The sequence below is a fragment of the Sciurus carolinensis genome, chromosome 19 (genome assembly GCF_902686445.1).
Source record: "Sciurus carolinensis chromosome 19, mSciCar1.2, whole genome shotgun sequence".
Taxonomy (NCBI): Eukaryota; Metazoa; Chordata; class Mammalia; order Rodentia; family Sciuridae; genus Sciurus; species Sciurus carolinensis.
The window spans coordinates 10,486,945-10,505,771 of NC_062231.1; the positions used below are offsets into that span (position 1 = coordinate 10,486,945).

The following is an 18,827-nucleotide window of genomic DNA, read 5'->3' on the forward strand; positions in this document are numbered from 1 at the left end:
TTAGGAAATGGAAAAACAAGAGGAGAAAGATGGTAAGTTATCCTCTGGATGCTGCATGAGAGTGTGAACCTTAGGGCGTCCTGCCTGCAGTGATTTTGGCAGAATCTTGCTTGACAACTGCATGACCATCAGGGTTGCCTGGCCCCAGTGGGGGACCCTGCAGCATGCAGGAGGCAGATGTTGGTGGCAAAGGAAGTCACCCCTCTGGCTGGGTGGAGGCTACTGGCCCCTTGCTTCTGCCCACCCTTGGGATGTTCTGTGCAGGGCATGTGCAGGGCTGTGTGAACCTTCTGTCCCTGTAGGGGTTTCAGTGTTCTCCTTTGCAAAGGAGCTGTGTTGGCAGGGCCTCTCCTGGGTCCTGGGGGTCCACCCTTGGGATTCTGTGCACCAGATGGCACCAGGCAGCATCTCTGAATCCCTCTGGTACCCAAGGCTGGCACACATGGTGTTGGTATGACCACTAACCCACCAGCACAGATCTGTCTATTTAGAAACAGCCAAAGAAATCTGGGGACAAGCAAACAAAGTGGACACCAGGCTGGACAACACCTAGGTACACACAGGAGAAATGGGAAAGAGACATATGTGCAATTAGTGAGCATCATTGCAAGTGAAGAGGGAAGGTTTCCAGAAGGCTCCATGCATGCAGGCCCACACTCACCTGGATGGGCACTCTCACATCTAGGCCAGGTGGTCAACCACACCAAGGGTCCACAGCCCTGGCCAGCATGCTGCTCCTGTGTGAATGGCTGGGCAGGGAACAAGACAGCACACAAACCTAACATTGGCGTGCAGGCTGGTGACATAATGCCAAGTTGTGATCCAAGGAGAACCACAGGAATGACAAGTGACCTCAGAATGTGGCCTGAGCCCACAGAGGGGCTGCTGTGCCTCTGTTATAGCCACCACTCTATGCTGGCTGACCTCCTGCAACCCCATTGTGAACAGGCCCACCTGCTGAACTGATAGTTGAACATTGGAAGAGCCCTGACTTCATCAGAGGCTACCCAACCTTTGCACACTGGGCCTGAGGACAGAGGTTATGGAGTGCTTGACTGTTCCAGAGGCTGGCCATCCTCAGCAGGCATCTGGGAAGATGAGGCAAGGTGATCAGTCACCTCTGAAATGTGCCTCGAGTCACCGGTGTGCACAGGTATGTTACAACTCTATTCACTGAACATATACAAATAAATAACTTATTTTGTATTACATACTTTAAACTCACTTTCTCATCACCTAGAAACATCAAGGGGCACACAGGACACTGCAGAGTCACAGTCTAGAGCCCTGCCTTCCACAGGACCCATTTTAATGGCTCTGTGGGACTGACACAGTTGATTTTGATTTGCATATTTCTCAGAAGACTTGTGGCTGTGACAGAGGACTACAAATATATGGTTTGAAACATGAAATGCTTGCTAGAGCCTGCAGACCCAGCTACAAACCCTGGCTCCAAAGAGTTGTGTCCTCAGATGAGTCTCCTGAGAACTCGGGTCTCCACCTGAGTCACAAAACTGGTCATGGTAGTGCCCAAGTCCACCTGCCATGAACACACTGCTGATGTTCCACCCACCAGGTCATAGATGCCCCCCATCTTGGCCAAGACCAGGACTTTAGTTGGCCACAATCACAACTTGGCACAGTGCTTATGGCAAAGGTGGTCCCAATCAGAAGGGCCTGGAGTTGAGAAAGTCCAACTGACCTGAAGGCAGCAGAAATGTATGGCAGGTCAAACTTTCTTCCCTTTATGGAAAATTAGTGTCACAGGATGCAAAGAGGTCCAAGCTTCCTGTGATAAAAGGGAAACCCTCCCAAGAGGAAAGGGGCACCCCCATTGCAGTCAGCTGCTGCCCCTCCCAGGCCTCCATCTGTGGGTTCCAGCTTGAGGCCCCTGTGGTTGAGCTGGTGTGTGCTGCAGAGTGGGAATATCATGCAGCTCATGAACCAGAGACACTCCTGGCAGATGGCTTCCCCAAAAATTCATGTTTCAAGTGGACATGAGTCAAGCCTCCTCCAGTTCTGCTACAAAGCTCTTACTCACTGGAGACTGCCTTCCAGTTACACAGTAAGTCAATACAGTCCTGCAGGGCCAGAGGGTGTGGTAGCAAAGCTGATCCTACCATGAAGGCCTGAGGATGTTGACACTGGCTGGGCCAGGACAGAGGAGAATGTGGAAACACTGCTTCTGGCCACCTCTTCCTGTGGCTGACAAGAACATGCTGGCTATGAGCAGGAAAAAGGGTGCTGGTTTTGAGGAAGGGTCTTGTGTTTCTTAAAATGCCTCCTAGATATCCACATGGACAGGTCCGCAGGTGAGAGCAGATGGCTGTGAAGAAAATGGCAACAACTGGGTATCAAATAAGGAGGTTTAACAGAGAAAGCCTATCTCCACATGGTCATGTCATCCAGAGAGAAGTTCTGCCAGGCCACACAGTACCACTGTGCACTGGGTCATGTGAAGGGAACGTAGGCATCAGAGCGTAATTACACATTTCCTGTCCTCCCCAACACAGATTTCAAAAAGTTAATGATATGTTTTTCAGTAATGATAAAGACCAAAAAGCTGATGGTGGCAAAGTCATTGGCCACAAACATCTAGGTACAATGCAGTCCACCAGGTGCCAGACAACAAAGAAACACATTAACAGCATGATGATCCTGGGGGCCCTCCCTTCTGGGGATGCTTTCAGAGAAAGGCTGGTGCTGTGACAGTGCTGGCACTGCCTCTTATGTCTGCACAAAGTGGCCACCATGTACCCACTAGAGATAGCCAGGAGCCCTATGAATGGGACACATTCTGGATTCAAACTCCAAAGACAAAATTCAAACCACACTTTGAGCAAGGAACTTCTATCTTTATGAGTAAGGTATTCTCAAAACACCACAATAGGAAATCAGGAAATCTTTAGAGAAAATGGCAAAAGACTTCAGGTGAAGTCAATCAAAGAAACTATAATTAAAGGGAAGTCAGTCAATGTCCTTATCCTGAGGAATTTGTGAAGTAAGATGGTGGGTGAAGGGTCAAGCCAAGAGACTTATATCCAAGACCCAGGAACACACTTATCAAAGAGAAAATAAAGTGTTGACACACAGCAGCTTGGACAAATCTCTAGAAAATCACACTAAAAATCCAAAAGCTGGCACACAGCTGAGTCCACTCAAGGCACACTGCTGATTGTGCCAGGTTGTACCCAGGAAGAACAGCTTCCAGGCCTTCAGGGATTAAGGATGTGACAGGACTGGAGAGGGGCAGAGGTGACAAGAGTGAGAAAGGAGGGGCCCTCAGGACTGGAGGCCTTCTGCATCCTGACTGTGCTGCTGTCATCACCTGATGAGGCCACAACACAGGTTTTCAAGACAAGGACACTCAGGAAGATTGGATACAGGGCACTGGGTTTCACTTCACCATTTCTGACTCAGTGTCCATCTCAGTTACCTCAGTACAATACATTTAATTCTTTTCATGTGCATCAGGCTCCGGGACAAAGTGAGATAACCCCACTCACTGGGTGGTGATTCTTGAATGATGAAGAGGTGAATGGTCCAAGCACAGAGCCAGGCACAAAGGTGAACTCCCACTTGGCTCTCAGAGATGAGCAGTGCTCAATCAGAAGGTGGTTGTTGAGAAGTAGAGCCAGGGCAGGCAGGGCTGGTGAGGGTCAGGTTGCTGTCACCAATGGCCACACTCAGCCTCAAATGATTATTTATGTCATTTATGTCTGGTAAGGGTCAGACATGGAATAGTGGGTGACAGGGGCACACATGTCTCCCTGGACCACTGGATTGCTGGTGCCACCAGCTTCTGAGCAGGTGTGGGGTGAAGGGCAGATGGATGGAGAAGGGCCTAGATCTGGATGTGGAAAATTTGTGTGAACTGGGAGACCTTACAGGTGTCATCTCTCAGCTGTATGTGCAGGCCTTCAGTTCATGACTCATTCCTGGGATAGAAATTGAATGGAGATTTAGCCTCTTGGTTGGGCTCAAGGCATAAGTCTCACCCAGGACACTCAGAGGAGAAAAAGGCAGCAAGCATTTTGACTTTCCCAAGTCAAGAAGAAGGCATTTTAAGAAAGAACCAGTGTCCAAGAGTGATCTCACAGCAGATAGACATAAACACCAATTAATTCCATTCACTGGAATTGGTGAGCTGGGTGTCACTGATGACATGGGGAAGAAAAATCTGGTCAGAGAACAAATTAAGTTTCAGTCAGAGTGGTCTCAGAAGACAGTGAACAGGACTTATGTGGATTCTGGAAGCAGAGAAGAAACAGAACAGGAGGGGTTGAGGCTTAGGGGGAATGTGAAGATGAACTGGATGAGCAGGGAGGAGGAGAGGCACAAGATTCCTGACCAGAGGGGCAAGCAGGTTTAAGGACAGTGTGGTCCAACTACTAGGATTTATGTACAGGGAACAGCAACAGCTCAATAGCAAACTGGCATCCATCCACTCTGAGGGAGATGGGAAGAAGCCACATGGATGTCTTTGAATTTGGAAGTGTAGTGTGATGCATAAATCTGGCTGTTGTTTTGGGGTAGAACAGAATGGAAATGAGCAGTTTAAAACCTGACAGGCTGTGGTGTTGCAGGTGACACACAGCAGTGCTTCTTATGGTTATTGAGCATAGAGGATTGCAGTGGATGCAGGTACATGGAGGAAGTGAATCACAGTAGAAGAAGCAGGAGCCAAACAGAAGGACAGAGCCCTCCCACTTTAGGCTCAGTGCTTAAAAGTCCCTGTTGTATATGAGCTGAATTTCCTAGGCTGTTGACAGTCTTCTACTTGTATAAGGAATACAAATTATACCCTCCAACTGAACAGCACCATGTCCCTTACCTTGGTGTACCCCAAAATTGCTTATTATAACACTAACAGCCCTGCTCAGCCCTGCATGGGGCTCAGTCTGTGGGAATCACTCTGAGCCCTGGCACCACTAATAAACTTGCATCCAGATCTTGGTGTTCTGATCCTCATTTCTCATGACATTTTCATACTTCAGTCTTCATTGTGAATGGGGAGGCAAAATGACCTGCACAGGAAGCCCAGCAGGGTCCCCTGGGACTAGTTTCCTCTATACCACCACCTAACCCCATGCCTGGGACATAGATAGCAAGTATTTCATTTGACTTTAGGAGTCACTGTGCCCTTAATGCAGTCATTAATTACAACCAACCAACAACTTCTTTAGGTTAATTACCAGGAAATATACCACCTGTCCTACTCTCCAGAATTCCCTATGTCTTGTAGGTCTCTCTTTAGACTCCTGCAAGCTTTAAGACTCAAGGTTAGTATTCTAGTTAATAAAATAAAATATGTAATTGAGTATTGTGATATATAATAATTTTGTATTTATTGAATAGACTTCAAAATGATATGCAGATAAATTTATTTTCACCTTTTTCCATTTACATCTGAAGTTCATTCCTGTGAGTTAACCACCCTTATTCAACCAGTTAATATGCTTCAAGCATTTTTCTCCATTTATATCCATATATGCATTTTAGATTGCATCATGCATGAGGAAAGTCATATTTTATGTAGACGAGAGTTTTGAACACAGAATCTAAAATGTTACACACAGAACTTGACTGAATATAAACATCTGAAACAGCTTCATTGTGACATAATTCAAATATTCTAAAATTCAGCAGGTAAAGTTGTACAGTTCAACTTATATGTTCACAGATATTTGAAACCATCGCATCAAATTATGAATTGATTCATTATTTCAAAAAACATGTCCTTTGTTCATGTTTCTCTAACAGTATGCACCGTGGAAATCAGTTACTCTCACTTTCTATAGATTTTCCTTTTCTGGCATTACATATAGTAAAGTATGGGGTCAAATATTCTCAGCAGCACTATCCCAATGTATGAGAGATTCTAAAATGCAAGGGAGTTAGGGTCCTATCTCTCATATACGTGGACACAGAAGAGAGCAAAAAAGTTCAATGGAAATTTAAAGTGATTTTAGTAAATTTTATTCATGAATAACACACACAATGAATTAATATGGTCTTATAATAAAAATTAAATGAAATTACCATCCTGGTTAGTCTAAATCCTACTACTGCAAGGAAACCCAAATTAAAATAGCTGCAGCCTGAAGCTCTGGGTTCAGTTCTTAGCAACTGAAAAGTCAAACACACAAAAAATAATAGCCAGGTGTGGTGGGGTGTGCCTGCTCCCTCAGTGAGTGGAAAGGTTGTGACAGGAGACCACAAGTGTGGTGATGCACTCCTGTATTTCCAGTCACTTGGGAAGCTGAGGTAGGAGAATTGCAAGTTCAAATCCATCTCAGCAACTGAGCAAGGCCCTAAGCAACTTAGCCAACACCATGTCACTAAATAAAATATAAAAAGAATTGGAGATACGGCTTAGTGGTTCAGCATCCCTGGGACCACTCCCTCAGTGCCACACCTGCCCCCCCCCAACAAAAAAAACCCAACATTCCCATAAGACCAGAAATCAGAGACGTTATTTGGAATTTAAAGTAATGTCCATTATATCATTTTCATTCATGAACCAGATGTACATATATAATTCATAAGTCATTATTACCATATATAAAATGATAAATACAAATTTCCTCCTCTCTAGGTTAGACTGCACTACTGCAAGAAAACCCTGCCTTAAAATTGCTGAAGCTGAAGCTCTGGGTTCAATTCACAGCAAGTCAAACACAAAAACTAAAGCCAGGTGTAGTGGCACATGTCTCTGATCCTGAAGCCAGCCCAGGCAAATTCATGAGACCCTGTCTAAAACATTAGAAAGGAGTGGGAATTTGCTTCAGTGTAAAGTGCCCTTGGGTTGAGTCCCTAGTATTGCAAAAACCAAAAGTAACAGCCCAGTCTGTGATCTCTTCTCATTAATTCCTGGATTGGCCACATTGGACTGTCACTCAGAGGTGTTTCCTTAGGCTCAGAGTCAGGGGGCGGGGCCTGAAACCCTGTCCAATCAGAGGCACTGGGGTGAGAATCGTCCAATCTGCATGCAGCCAGCGAGGAGGGCGGGCTTCTGAAAACTAGCACTGGCCTTGGTCTCGGAGCCGCCATCCTCCGGATCCACTTCTGGCTTTTCCTCCTGTGCTCAGGAGCCCCAGGTTTTTGTGCAACACAGGGAAGGAGAGACTCTGAGGGAGAACAAGGGGCAGAGTGAAGAGCAGGAAATGGTGAGTGTGCTTCAGGCAGCTGGAGACGGGAGTGAAGCCCAAGCCCTTGGATAGGTGGTGGCAGGAGCGAAAATGGCTGCGGGGCTGCTCCTGGTCCTCTCAGTCTGCCTGCCATCTGCCATTAGCCTTCCTCTGTGGGGCTCAGCCCTCAGTCTCCACGTCTACATCTAGTGCGTCCGGTAGCTGGACCCTGTGCACTTGTCACATGAGTACACGGTATCCACAGCCTCTGCCTGAATCCCCATGAGGACATCAGGGTGCTGGCAGCCCAGTGTCTCCTGGGATTGAGAGCAGCACACGTGGAGGGTTATTAGAGGAGGACGAGGGTGTCCCTGTGCTGGCAGCCCAGCATCTTCCCAGGCTGTGTCCTGAAGACTGAGAAGATGGTGAGAGGAGGACCCCAACTCCACTGTGTTCCTGCATGAAAGGAGCTGTGGTCTCTAGAGGGCTGGGTTCCTCCTTCCTGCTGAGCTAGTTGAATATTGAGGAAACAGCATCTCAAATCCAGAACCCTGGGCTCCATTCCAGCTATTCGGTGGTCTGTGTGTGAATTACTAAATTTTATTTTTTTAATTGGTTCTCTTTAGTTGCTCATGACAATTCATTTTGGTATGATTATTGAAGCATGGAATATATCTCTAATTAGGTCCCATTTCTTGTAGATGTTCATGATTGTGAAAATACTATGGTGTATTCGTGAGTATATACAGGAAAATTTTCTAAATTTTCACCTCCAGTTCACATTCCCAATGCCAATTTTTTCTCTCAACATTATCAATTTGTTTCCCAGGCTATATTTCAATTGGACAAAATATTTTGTTACTTCTTCAAATACTGAATGGCACATGTTGAAGTTTTTGCTTCAAGTTTGTGAACAATTTATGTGAGAGGGAAGCAGAGAAGCATCACGTGACCATTTGAACAAACTGTGTGGGCCTCTCGTCCCTCTGTCTTCCAAGGCACAGACACATTTTCACAATATTTTGTGTTGAGATTTACCACTGAAGAATTGACTGTGTGATGCTTCCTTATCTCAACCTCTCATGTCTTCCTGTCCTTCAGAATTGACTGATATAAGATGCCCATATCTGCTGTGTCTATAACTCCATGGGGTTGTAGTGAATATCAGTCTCTGAGACTTGTCCTCTTGGAGAGCCCTACATCAGGGAGAAATCTCTTGATGGTACATGACTCTAAATATCATTCCAAGGCACAGGAAGCTGAGGCAGGAGGATCACAATTCAAAGTCAGCTGCAGCAACTTATCCAGGCACTTAGCAACTTGGCAAGACCATGTCTGTGAACAAAACACAAAAATATTCTGGAGATGGGACTCAGTGTTTAAATACCCCTGGGTTTATTCCTCTGTACCAAGAGAAAAAAATTCTTCTAAAAGAGTTTTTTTTTTTTTTTTTTTTTTTTTTTTTTTTTCTGTCCTGGAGATCGAATCCAGGGCCTTACTCTTGCAGGGCAAGAACTCTGCTGACTGAGCTAAATCCCAGCCCAACTTTTTTTTTTTTTTTTTTTTTTTTTAATTTTTGCTACCATGGATAGTGCTGCAATGAAAATGGAGTTCAGGTATTTCTTTAACAGAATGATTCCAACTATTTTAGATGTATACTCAGAAATGTAACTGAATCACATATTTCTGTTTTGTTTTTAAAATACTTTGCAAACTATTTTTGAAAATGTTACCAAATTTATATTCTCATCAACAGCTGTACAAAGGTTTCCTTTTATCCATTTCCTTATAATTTAGAGCATGTTTTATTTTTCATGTGTTTTATAATATCCATTCCTACAGCTGTGTTCAAGCTGCAGGAAATCTGTTTCCCTGTTATCTTCAATCCTTGATGCAAAGTTTGTTAGATGCCAGGCTTCCAAGATGCCACTGTATGCTGTAAATAAACATGAATCTGTGATATTCAATCTTTTTCTGCAACTGCTGTTGGGGATTTTTATCCATCTCTGTGCTTGCAAGGCAAAGCCAATTCATTTGATTGTAATCTATGGAGATTGAACATGTTCAGTCACATTTACTCCAAAGATTGGAGTTTCAGGTTGTAGTATTTTAAAGAGAGGTGTTAAATTTAGAAATTCAGGGCCTATACAAATTCTAGGAGTAGTTGTTAGACCTGGAGGTATTAGTGGGGTGAGTAGTGGAGAGATAGTAATCAGGAAGTGAACTGTCACCCAGGCTATCAATGGCATACTGTATTTCCCCCTATTAAATGCATGAATCAAGCTAGAAAGAAACTCTGGTATCAGCAATAAGTAGGTGACAGAGTATTCTGTCAAATTTCTCCTAAGGAAATCTCACATATTTGAGATATAACTCCTCTTCCCTGATCCCTGCTGATGAAATCCATGGATATACTTGAATACTCATAGAAAGTCTGCACTTTTTGTGGGTTGATATTGTATACTAGTTGCTTCTTTTTTTTCTGATAAAGGGTCAAATTTTTAATACTAAAGATGAGAAGGGGAAAGCAACTATAAAGAATTGTTGAAACGTGCAGAGGAAAAAAAAATAGCAGCAGTTGGGAACAATTCAGAAATGAGGATATTTCCAAGTTCCTTTAGGAAACTGCCCCCAATGACTTAGTTCAATCAAGGCCAGTTTCTTGGTCACAGTATTTATTCAGTGTGTGTTGGGAGGAGGCTTTACTTATTGTGTTCACCCAGGTACCCAGTATGAGAGAACTCCATCTTATCATAGCTGTTTCCAACATGGAGTCAGGAAATATACTGTATGAAATGATGTAGCCTATCTTGATAATATGGGCAGTGGCACACATCATCTGTCCATGGTTTGTTGGTCAAATTAAGTCACAGATCACTGTCTTCTTTTATTTTCCTTTTTAAAAACCACTTATTTGGATCTTTGGAGATTTGAACATGCTCAGTAAACTTTAACCCAGAGCTTGGGAGTTTAGGATATAGTCCATGGAATAAAAGATGTTAGAGATGAGCTATCCCGTGAATAGAAAACCTCTTCCAAGAGGAATTGACAGGGCTGCAGTTATAGAGGCAAGGTGGAAGAGGGAGCTCAGGAAGTGCCAAACACCCACTAAGGCTCCAAGTGGTGCATGGATTTTCCCTTTGAACTCTGATGCAGGAGAGGATGGAGAGTGGCCCAACTGTCATATGCATTAGTTGCTTAAGTACCCTAACAAATATCTTAGGCATAAAACATGTTCCTTCTGATTTAACTTCCCCTCTCCCCTTTTCCCAGTTGTTGAAGTTCATGGAAGAACTTGCATGACCATAGAAGACCACCACACTTTCTGTGGTCTTGATACTTATTACTGTCTAGATTCTTCCCCTTAAGTACTAGGTAAATTGGGGTCTCTACCACAGCAAACTTTAGAGTTAGGTTATGTATATATGGTCACAAGATTTCTCTCCTCAGGGTGACACTGACCATAGGTGATTCTGTTCCAATTACACAGTACTTTTGCTAAACCTGCGCTAATGCCAAGGCGACCCTAGGTTGTCTTCCACATTTGATGGCATATATTTTCTCTGTGGTCCAATGTACATAAGTCTATTAACTCATTTATTATTTTGCCAAGAGGGACTTGAAACAATATGCTATTCAATGTGTTCCTGGAGGAGGAATGGTCAGCAGCATTGTATAGTGTTTCAATGTTATCCTCCCTCTACTCTGAACATAAGCCATTTATTTTTGTGCTGGAGTTTGAGCCCAGGGCTTTGCACATTCTGTACGTACACTTTCTGTGAACTGTTCCCCACACACAAACATCTATCTTTAGGTTTGGTTGTATTATGCCTCCACATTTAATGTTAGTCTCAATGTCATAGGATTTACATAGTCCCTTCTATTTCTATTTAAAATACATATACCTATGGATTCATTTATGGATTTCTTTGTTACATGATTTCTTGGTGTTTATTATAGCAAATTTATACTTTAATAATACATATTGGTGTCAGGAAAGAATAATGCCTTTTTTTCTCTCACAATTCAAAGTTGCTTGGATAAGCTAATTGCGCTAGCTGCCATCTCTAGTTTTATGGTGCCCAGACCCTGTGCAGCTTGAGAGTTGTAACATGTTGTGGTACTACTATGATCTATGGAAGGGTAGATTATGTATCTTCAAGTTTCCATGGCTACATCAACACAAAGGGAAGAGAAGCATTTATGAATGTAAGCCAAGGAGTGCTAGTAGCAACCAGAAGGTAAAATTATTCTCCCCTGAGTCTCTGAAGGCAGTGTGGGTCTGCTAACCCTTTGACATTCATCTACAGCACTGAAAACATGCATTTCTGTAAAAGACTAAGCTTGTGTTACTTTGAGCTCTGATATTTTTGGTGTTTTCTTTCAGCAAAAATAAGAATACAGGAATTTCTGCACCTTAGACTATGTGACTAAATTGAATCATGTTAATGTGGTAAATGTCAAAGATAAGCCTTTAGTTGTCCAGATTGTGGAAACACTTGGTCATCATGATGGAAAGGTGACTCGCTTACTGTCAGAAATAGCAACATCTTGGCCAGGCAAATTCTTCACTATGAACTATGAATATATTGTTATCCTAAACTGCAGTTTCCTCATAATGCCATCCATAAGTGGGCTTCAATATGTCTCCACAGTTTGTGTAGAGTACCTAGAAAAGTCATGAGGCAAGACTCCACATAGACATGTGTTTCCTGTGTAAGAAGAGCTGTGCTCCCACAGGACCTCAGTTCTTTCTCCCCAAGTGTCATCACTTCTGTGAGTCTTTCACAATGTAAGATGGGTTTTTTATCTAAGATACTCTTTCCTTATTCTAGTTGCTCCTGGGTGTAATAAATTCTCACACTTTGAGTTCCCTCACCACATTTCCCATTGTCCATTATCTTTCTCTAGTTCCCAGGATTATCAACTATTTTTCCCATGAACACTGAAACACACATGGCATATTCCCATTTTTCTCCAAGTAATGAATGGTAGTTTAAAAAATATTTATATTCAGGTGATTACAATTTCACATGGGAGTTTAGGAGAAAATCATTGCCTGAATGCTGCAAAAATATTTTGTACTCTCTTCCTTCAATCTTCTGTAGGCACAGTCATCTTATCAGAATGTATTTGGAAACTGTTCGTATATGAAGCTGAACTGGCCCCAAATAATATGTGTTGGTAGCCTAGTCACCAGTGCAGCGAGACTCAGAGATGGGGCTTTTAAGCTAATATAGAATCCAAAAGGTTCTGCATCTTCAGTGGATGAGTGTGTCAGTGTCTCCCTGTTGTTCTGGCACACAGAATGTACTTACAGGGAAAGGGTCACTGGCAGGTGCACTGCACAGGTTTATATTCTTCCAACATCTTCCTGCTCTCACTGCTTCCTAGATTCCATGAGCTTAGCAGATTTTCTCCATGTCTTTCTTCCATGTTTTTGCCTTGGAGACAGCCTAGCATGGACTGAATTCTTTGAAAGTGTAATTCAAAATAAAAAGAATTCTCTTTTAAGTTATTCTTCTCAGGTATTTTGGTCACATAGATGAAAAGTTAGCTAATACTGAAAGAATACAAAGTAGTGTCCTCATCCACCATCATTTTTTTCCAAGCAATAAATATCACAGTTGTCAGGGCATTAAATTTGATGCCCACAGGTGTGATTTCTCTTGGTTTTGTAGAAACTTATTGGTGTCTGGTCATCTCTTCTTACACGACAGAGGAATAGGGAGATGATTATCAGGAGAGTAGCCTGTTTTCTATGGCTTAGAAGGATTTCCTATTATCCCTTTGGTCTACATAGTTAACCTTTTGGGAAATGAATATAAAAAGATTTTTCCTCACTATCTCCTTTTTGTGGAGATTTTTAGTAGTCTATAAATTGGACACTGGTACTGAAGAAAAAATACAGAATTTACTTTTCCCTCTGATATGTGATAGAAGGAAAATTAAAACAAAGTCTAAGGAAAACTCATACTTGTTCACATGTTCCAAAATAAACAATGTTCCTCAGTAAGTAAAAATAGGTATTGGAGAATACCACAGGTGACACAATGAGTGGGCTTGAAGAGTAGGTCTAACAATTAGTACTGTTCATTTCTTTGTTTATAACTTTAAGATTTGTTCACTTATTTCAAGTTCTATTTTTAATAATTGCAAAATGGATTTTGCTATTAGAACTTAAACAGTAGGAGATGTATCCAAAGAAGAAGGATAGAGTTGGATTTCAGAAAAATTATTGTCCTTATTTTACATAAATCAAAATTTTTCTTCACCATTTTCTTTTTCCTAAATGCTGACAGCAAGTTTATCACATCTTTTCCAGTTTGGGAGGTGATTTTTAAATCAGATTCCAGAGCTTAACTTTGTAAAATCTATCAGAAAATTAAAAAAATTTTTTTTTCTCCATTGTGACTGCATGAATATCAATACATTTCCTCAAGTTTGAGTGTCAGGATAGTTGGTGTGTTATGGCTTTACCACATCAGATTTTCTCTCCTGAGGTATTGTGACTGTCAATCATATATTCTATTCTGGATATTGCAGTCTAATGTAAATTATTCTTATGTTTTGTATGTAAGGTGTCCCCCAAAAACCCACTTTTGAGACAGTGCGAGAAGGTTCAGAGAAGAAGTGATTGGGTTGTGAGAGTCCTAACTCCATCAGGTATTTAATGCCCTGATTGGAATTAACTGTGGTAGCTGAAGGGGTAGGAAGGGTGTGGCTGCAGGAGATTGGAATTGGGGCATGACTTTGCCGTATGTATTTTTACCTGGAGAGTGGACACTCATTTTTGCTCTCTGATTGCACTGTGAGCTGTTTCCCTGTGCCACACTCTTCCACTGTGATGTTCAGGCTCACCTCAATCCCTGAGGAGTGGAGCCAGCCTTCTATGGACTAAGACCTCTGAAACCATCAGTCCTTGTAGAGTTATTAGATATTATTAGGGAAGTAAACCATACTTAGTTTTTTTACATTCCATCTGGATGCTCCATCAACTTCAAGAATTAACAAAATGCACATTACAAGAGAATTCCTTTAATTGCCTATGGTAACAAAGTTTTGAAAGAAAATAATTAGAAAAGAATCACTCTCTATTGCATTCAAAAGCCCAAATCTGTGTTTCCTTGGCCCCCTTTTCATCCACATGAGTCTTGGCAAGGCTTATTTTTCATCTTTCCTGCCTAGAGGAGTCAAGATGGAACCACCTCATTTGGCAAATTAGCCCAAATTTGGAGCATTGAATCATGGTTCACATCAGACCAGGCATGGGCTCTGAAGTCTCTGGAAATCCCCATCCATCCACTCCTGAGCTGCTTTCTCAAGGATGGCATCCCACCCTGCCATAACTACCCAGTCTCAGACAAAGATTTCCAAAGATTTCTCAACCAGCAAGATGCCCTGCAGCTCTGTGCATGTCTGAAGCATTTGAGGGATGGAGATGAACCAGGTTACCTCAGAAACAAGATGGGTCCTGTCTGTCATGCTGTCCTGAACAAAATTGGGCTAACCTGTCCACACTCTCCCAAACTGCCCACCATATGCTTAATGGGGCTGTGTCAATCCCACATGGGTGACAGATTAGGCATGTCCTTGTCTTTGTGCTTTTCCTGGCTCAGGCATGATGAAATTTGGACAGCTGTCCCTTGTGTGGGCATGGAGACTCTCATGGCCATAGGAGTTTCTTGCCCTCCGGGCATGTCCTGCCACCTGGGCCTCTAGCTCCTCTGAACTTCCCAGCACCCTGTGCCAAGCCCTCCCTTGGTGCCAGCACCTCTTTCCTCTGTCCATCTGCCTTGGAGGAGCTCTGGCCAAGTGTGACATGGGAAGATTTCCAGCACTGCCACTGGGTTCAACCCATCACTTCCTTTACTATAACAAGCAAGATGTGCACCATATTAACCTTGAGAATCAGCCTGCGAGGACTGGGAGAAAAAGTTGACATAGGGAGCAAGGAACAGATTCCAGCTGGATACCCATGTTCTGAGAGTCCCTCTTCATCTTACCCATCAATGTCTGAAGACTTGACCCTTACATCTCCCATGGGGACAAAATTCTTTGAGCCCAATTCAGTGATCTTCCTTTTAGTTTTACATGCTCATAATGGATGACATTAATCTTTAATCTTTTGGCATTCCTTCCATTAAAGCAGAATTGCTTTCTCATAATTCATGTTAGAAAGATGGTCATTATACTAAAGCAAAAGAGGAAAAGAAGAGACTCACGCTGTAGAATATTCAAGTGTCTATTCAACTACCCTTTACCCCTTCTATAGCATGGAACATGTGCTCAGATAAAACATCAAGTAAAACTTTTTTCAGAAGTAGATTGACATTTTGCTCTACTTTTTATTTCATTTTGCTTCAGTGTGGCCACTCATATCAAAATCATGCTGTCCTTTTACATGCATTGATACTTTATACAAAATCTATCTGCCAGATTCTTCCCAATAATGATAATGGATTTCTCTTTCTTAAGTATCTCCTTAGTATGTTTTTAAATAGAATGTGTAAACCACCTTGTTTTATACAGATTTTTTTTTTAATTTCTCATTACATGTGACTTGCTTTGGAGAACAAAAACTCTGTTTATTAGACATTGGCTTTGTAATTGAAGGCTTGAAGGAAACCATAAGTTTGTATGTCATTTTATTCCGCCTCAAGTTCAAAGACATGCACATTCTAATCTCCTTGCATTTTCAATAGGAGAAACAGTTTTTAAAAAGCCTATTTCTTAGTACATTAATATTCAAAAATGTAGTTCATAGATGATAAGTAAAAAATATCAAAGAGAATAAAAGACTCAGAAATTTTAACTCTTTATATTCTGTTCTTCAATGTTATATCTCAGTAATGTCATAAAAAAACAAAGCATCAATCCCAAGTTGAATTATAATTTTAAACAAGTGAATGTTTTTACTTTTATTTACATGAAAGGTTGTCTGTGGTTTTAGTGCATTAAAAAGTTGCTCTTTTTGCATATGACCTAAAATAAAAATTTAATCAATTTGATTTTATTGCACTGTTAATATGTTTGCATTACTCTTCTCAGTAATAATAACTATCAATAACTGCTCTGAAAATTATTTGATTTCATACTTTATTTTGACATTTATGTTCCTTTTTATGAGTTGTAGGCCAGGTAGACTTGCAAAAACCCAGGAAAGCATTCTTTGGATGTTTGACAAAATGTCCTCAAAGATTACAAAAGAAAAGAAAAGAAAAGTATTACCACCGTCAATAGATTATTTTGGGTGTATGCATTAAGATATGAGAAATTCTTGGAGTAATAGGTACATATTTGAAATGATCAAAAAGGATTCTTGTTGCTATTTGTTATTGTAGAAAAATGCACAAACTGCTGAAAATATTTGAATTCAGATTTATTAATGAACTCTTCTTTATTGTTCTACCTCACTGTTTTCCTTGGACCAGTGCCACTGGCATTAATAGAGAGTTTGCTACATACTCAGAAACCCAGTTCCTATCCCAGGACTACTGACACCATCTATGCATTAGCAACACATCCAATCCATGTTTGTGCTCATTAAAATTTGGGAAGCAATCATCTAACTCAGTATAAGTGTCTCACCTGAGAAATATACAAAATTTATTTAATAAAATAAAAATATAGTCCTCAAATATAATCTTATGTTTATTTTAATTTTTCATTTTATTTCACAAATGTGTAGCATATATACATCTTTTGAACTTATGTCTTCCTCTTTCCTCAGAGTTACATAATACATTAGACAAGCATGCATTGTTATAAAGTATCATATTGAATCATTGAGGTTCCTCAACTTTGTCAGAACCAGTTCTCTTAAATCTCATTGGGTCAACTTAAAATCTCTGTGAATGATCATGTGGTCAAAGTGTTATTTATACACTTATTCTTATTTCAGGAACCATTGACATTCTGGGATGTGACCATTGATTTCTCTCAAGAGGAATGGGAATGTCTGGACCCAGCTCAGCAGAAATTATACAGAGATGTGATGTTGGAGAACTACAGAAACCTGATCTTTCTGGGTGAGTGAGCTTCCCGTTAGAATCTTGATTCACTATCAGTATTGAATGTCCTTTCTTTGTAGTGTATCTCTTGGTAGCTTCCACTGTGCTTGAGTGAGTTTTAGATACTTACTTTCATGGGAATATATTGGAAAATTATTGATATAGACAGGAAAATATTAATTATATTTCTTTTTATGTTTAACCTCATTCTTTCTTGATATGATATACACCCCTCACTTCAGATTTGTCAAAGAAATTCAACAGGATCACATATTGTGACCTACCCCTTAAATGTATTTCCTTATCTTTGATTCAGTCTCTTTACTGTTGATATTTGGAAATTGTGCTCAGTATTAGAAGACTGAAATGTTTTTATATATTCTAAGGGGTGTGTCAGAAAATAATATTTGGGGAAATACTTTTCCAGAATCTGGTCTTACTCTAATGAACACAGTAGTAGGACATAAGCATCAGTAATTACAAGAGGATTCCCATCAGTCATTCCACTTTCCAGTAAACAATTCTCACTGTCTCCAAGCCATTCCTAGTCACCTTTATGGACCAAATGAAAGATCCATGGAATCTAAAAAGACAAGTGACACTACTTGTTTTAATAAGCTTTTTTTTTTTCTGCTGTGACCAAAAGATCTGACAAGATCATTTTAAGGAGTAAAAGTTTATTTGTGGTTCATGGTTTCAAAGGTCCTTGTCTATAAACAGCCAGCTCCAATTCTTGGGGCTTACAGGAGGTTGAACATTAGCTAAAAGTGTTTGGTAGAGGAACATGGTTCACATGATGATCAGGAAACTGAGAGGTACAGACTCCAGAGACCAGGTACAGAGATGCCCTTGAGGTGTGCCTCCAATGACCCACCTCCTCCATCCAAACCTACCAGACCACAGCTACCTACAGTTCACTTAATTTTATCTAAGGATCAATACTCTAATTGGGTTAATGCTCTCATAACCTTAACACTTCACCTCCAACCTTTCACATCATCTCACACATGGGCTTTTGGGGATACTTTACCACCAAAATATAAGAGCAGCCATATAGACAGGTAGGTAGATATGAAAAAAAACAAAGATTCCTGAAGATAGGTCCCAATGTGAAGGAGGAAACCACACTTAAATATGTTAATTGAGAATCTCTAATCCAACAGAAATGAATTTTCAGAAACCTAGTTTTATCCATCTTCCAGTCATAAAAGGACATGCCCTTCTATATGCTTATCATAATTTCAAATCCTTTAGCGTTCTTCCCCTTAGTGATCTCTGAGTATATTCAAAGTAACAGCCAAAGTACTCCCCTTTGTCCATTAGGATCTGCATCATCTGACATCACTTTATTGATTTTGAAGGCCACTAGAATACCTGTTTACATTTGTGACTGTCTCTAGGTTAAATCATTGCAATATATTGGTATGCTGAAACAGCTTCTCTAATGTGATTTAAATATTTATTCATTTAAATTTTCTCCTCAGGGCTCTTTATTGATCTGGGTTTTCTATTAATATTCTCTGCCATGTAATGAATGTTCCTTACAATTCCAGTTCTTTGTGAGTGCATAGTTATGACTGAAAATTATTATTGTAAATAGGATTTTTCTAATAGTATGGTTATTGATCATTTTATGGATTAAGTTTTCTATCATTCTCATGCCCATTTGTGTGTTCCATTGTTT

At 41.0% G+C, this 18,827-nt stretch overlaps 1 protein-coding gene across 1 annotated transcript; it reads left to right on the forward strand.

The window, feature by feature from the left end:
* Window positions 1-1,096: 1,096 nt before the first annotated feature.
* On the forward strand, window positions 1,097-18,548 carry LOC124971201 (zinc finger protein 738-like). The gene is made up of 4 exons (XM_047534984.1): window positions 1,097-1,153; window positions 17,035-17,161; window positions 17,682-17,738; window positions 18,544-18,548. Exons 1-4 carry the CDS (start codon window positions 1,097-1,099, stop codon window positions 18,546-18,548), a joined length of 246 nt encoding a protein of 81 aa, XP_047390940.1.
* The last annotated feature ends 279 nt before the right edge of the window (window positions 18,549-18,827 follow it).

Coding starts and splice junctions, on each gene's coding strand:
- LOC124971201 (XM_047534984.1), top strand. CDS start 1,097: ATGAGGCAAGGTGATCAGTCACCTCTGAAATGTGCCTCGAGTCACCGG. Junction 1,154..17,034: donor CGAGTCACCGGTGTGCACAG/GTATGTTACAAC, acceptor TTCTTATTTCAG/GAACCATTGACATTCTGGGA. Junction 17,162..17,681: donor CAGAAACCTGATCTTTCTGG/GTGAGTGAGCTT, acceptor ACTGTCTCCAAG/CCATTCCTAGTCACCTTTAT.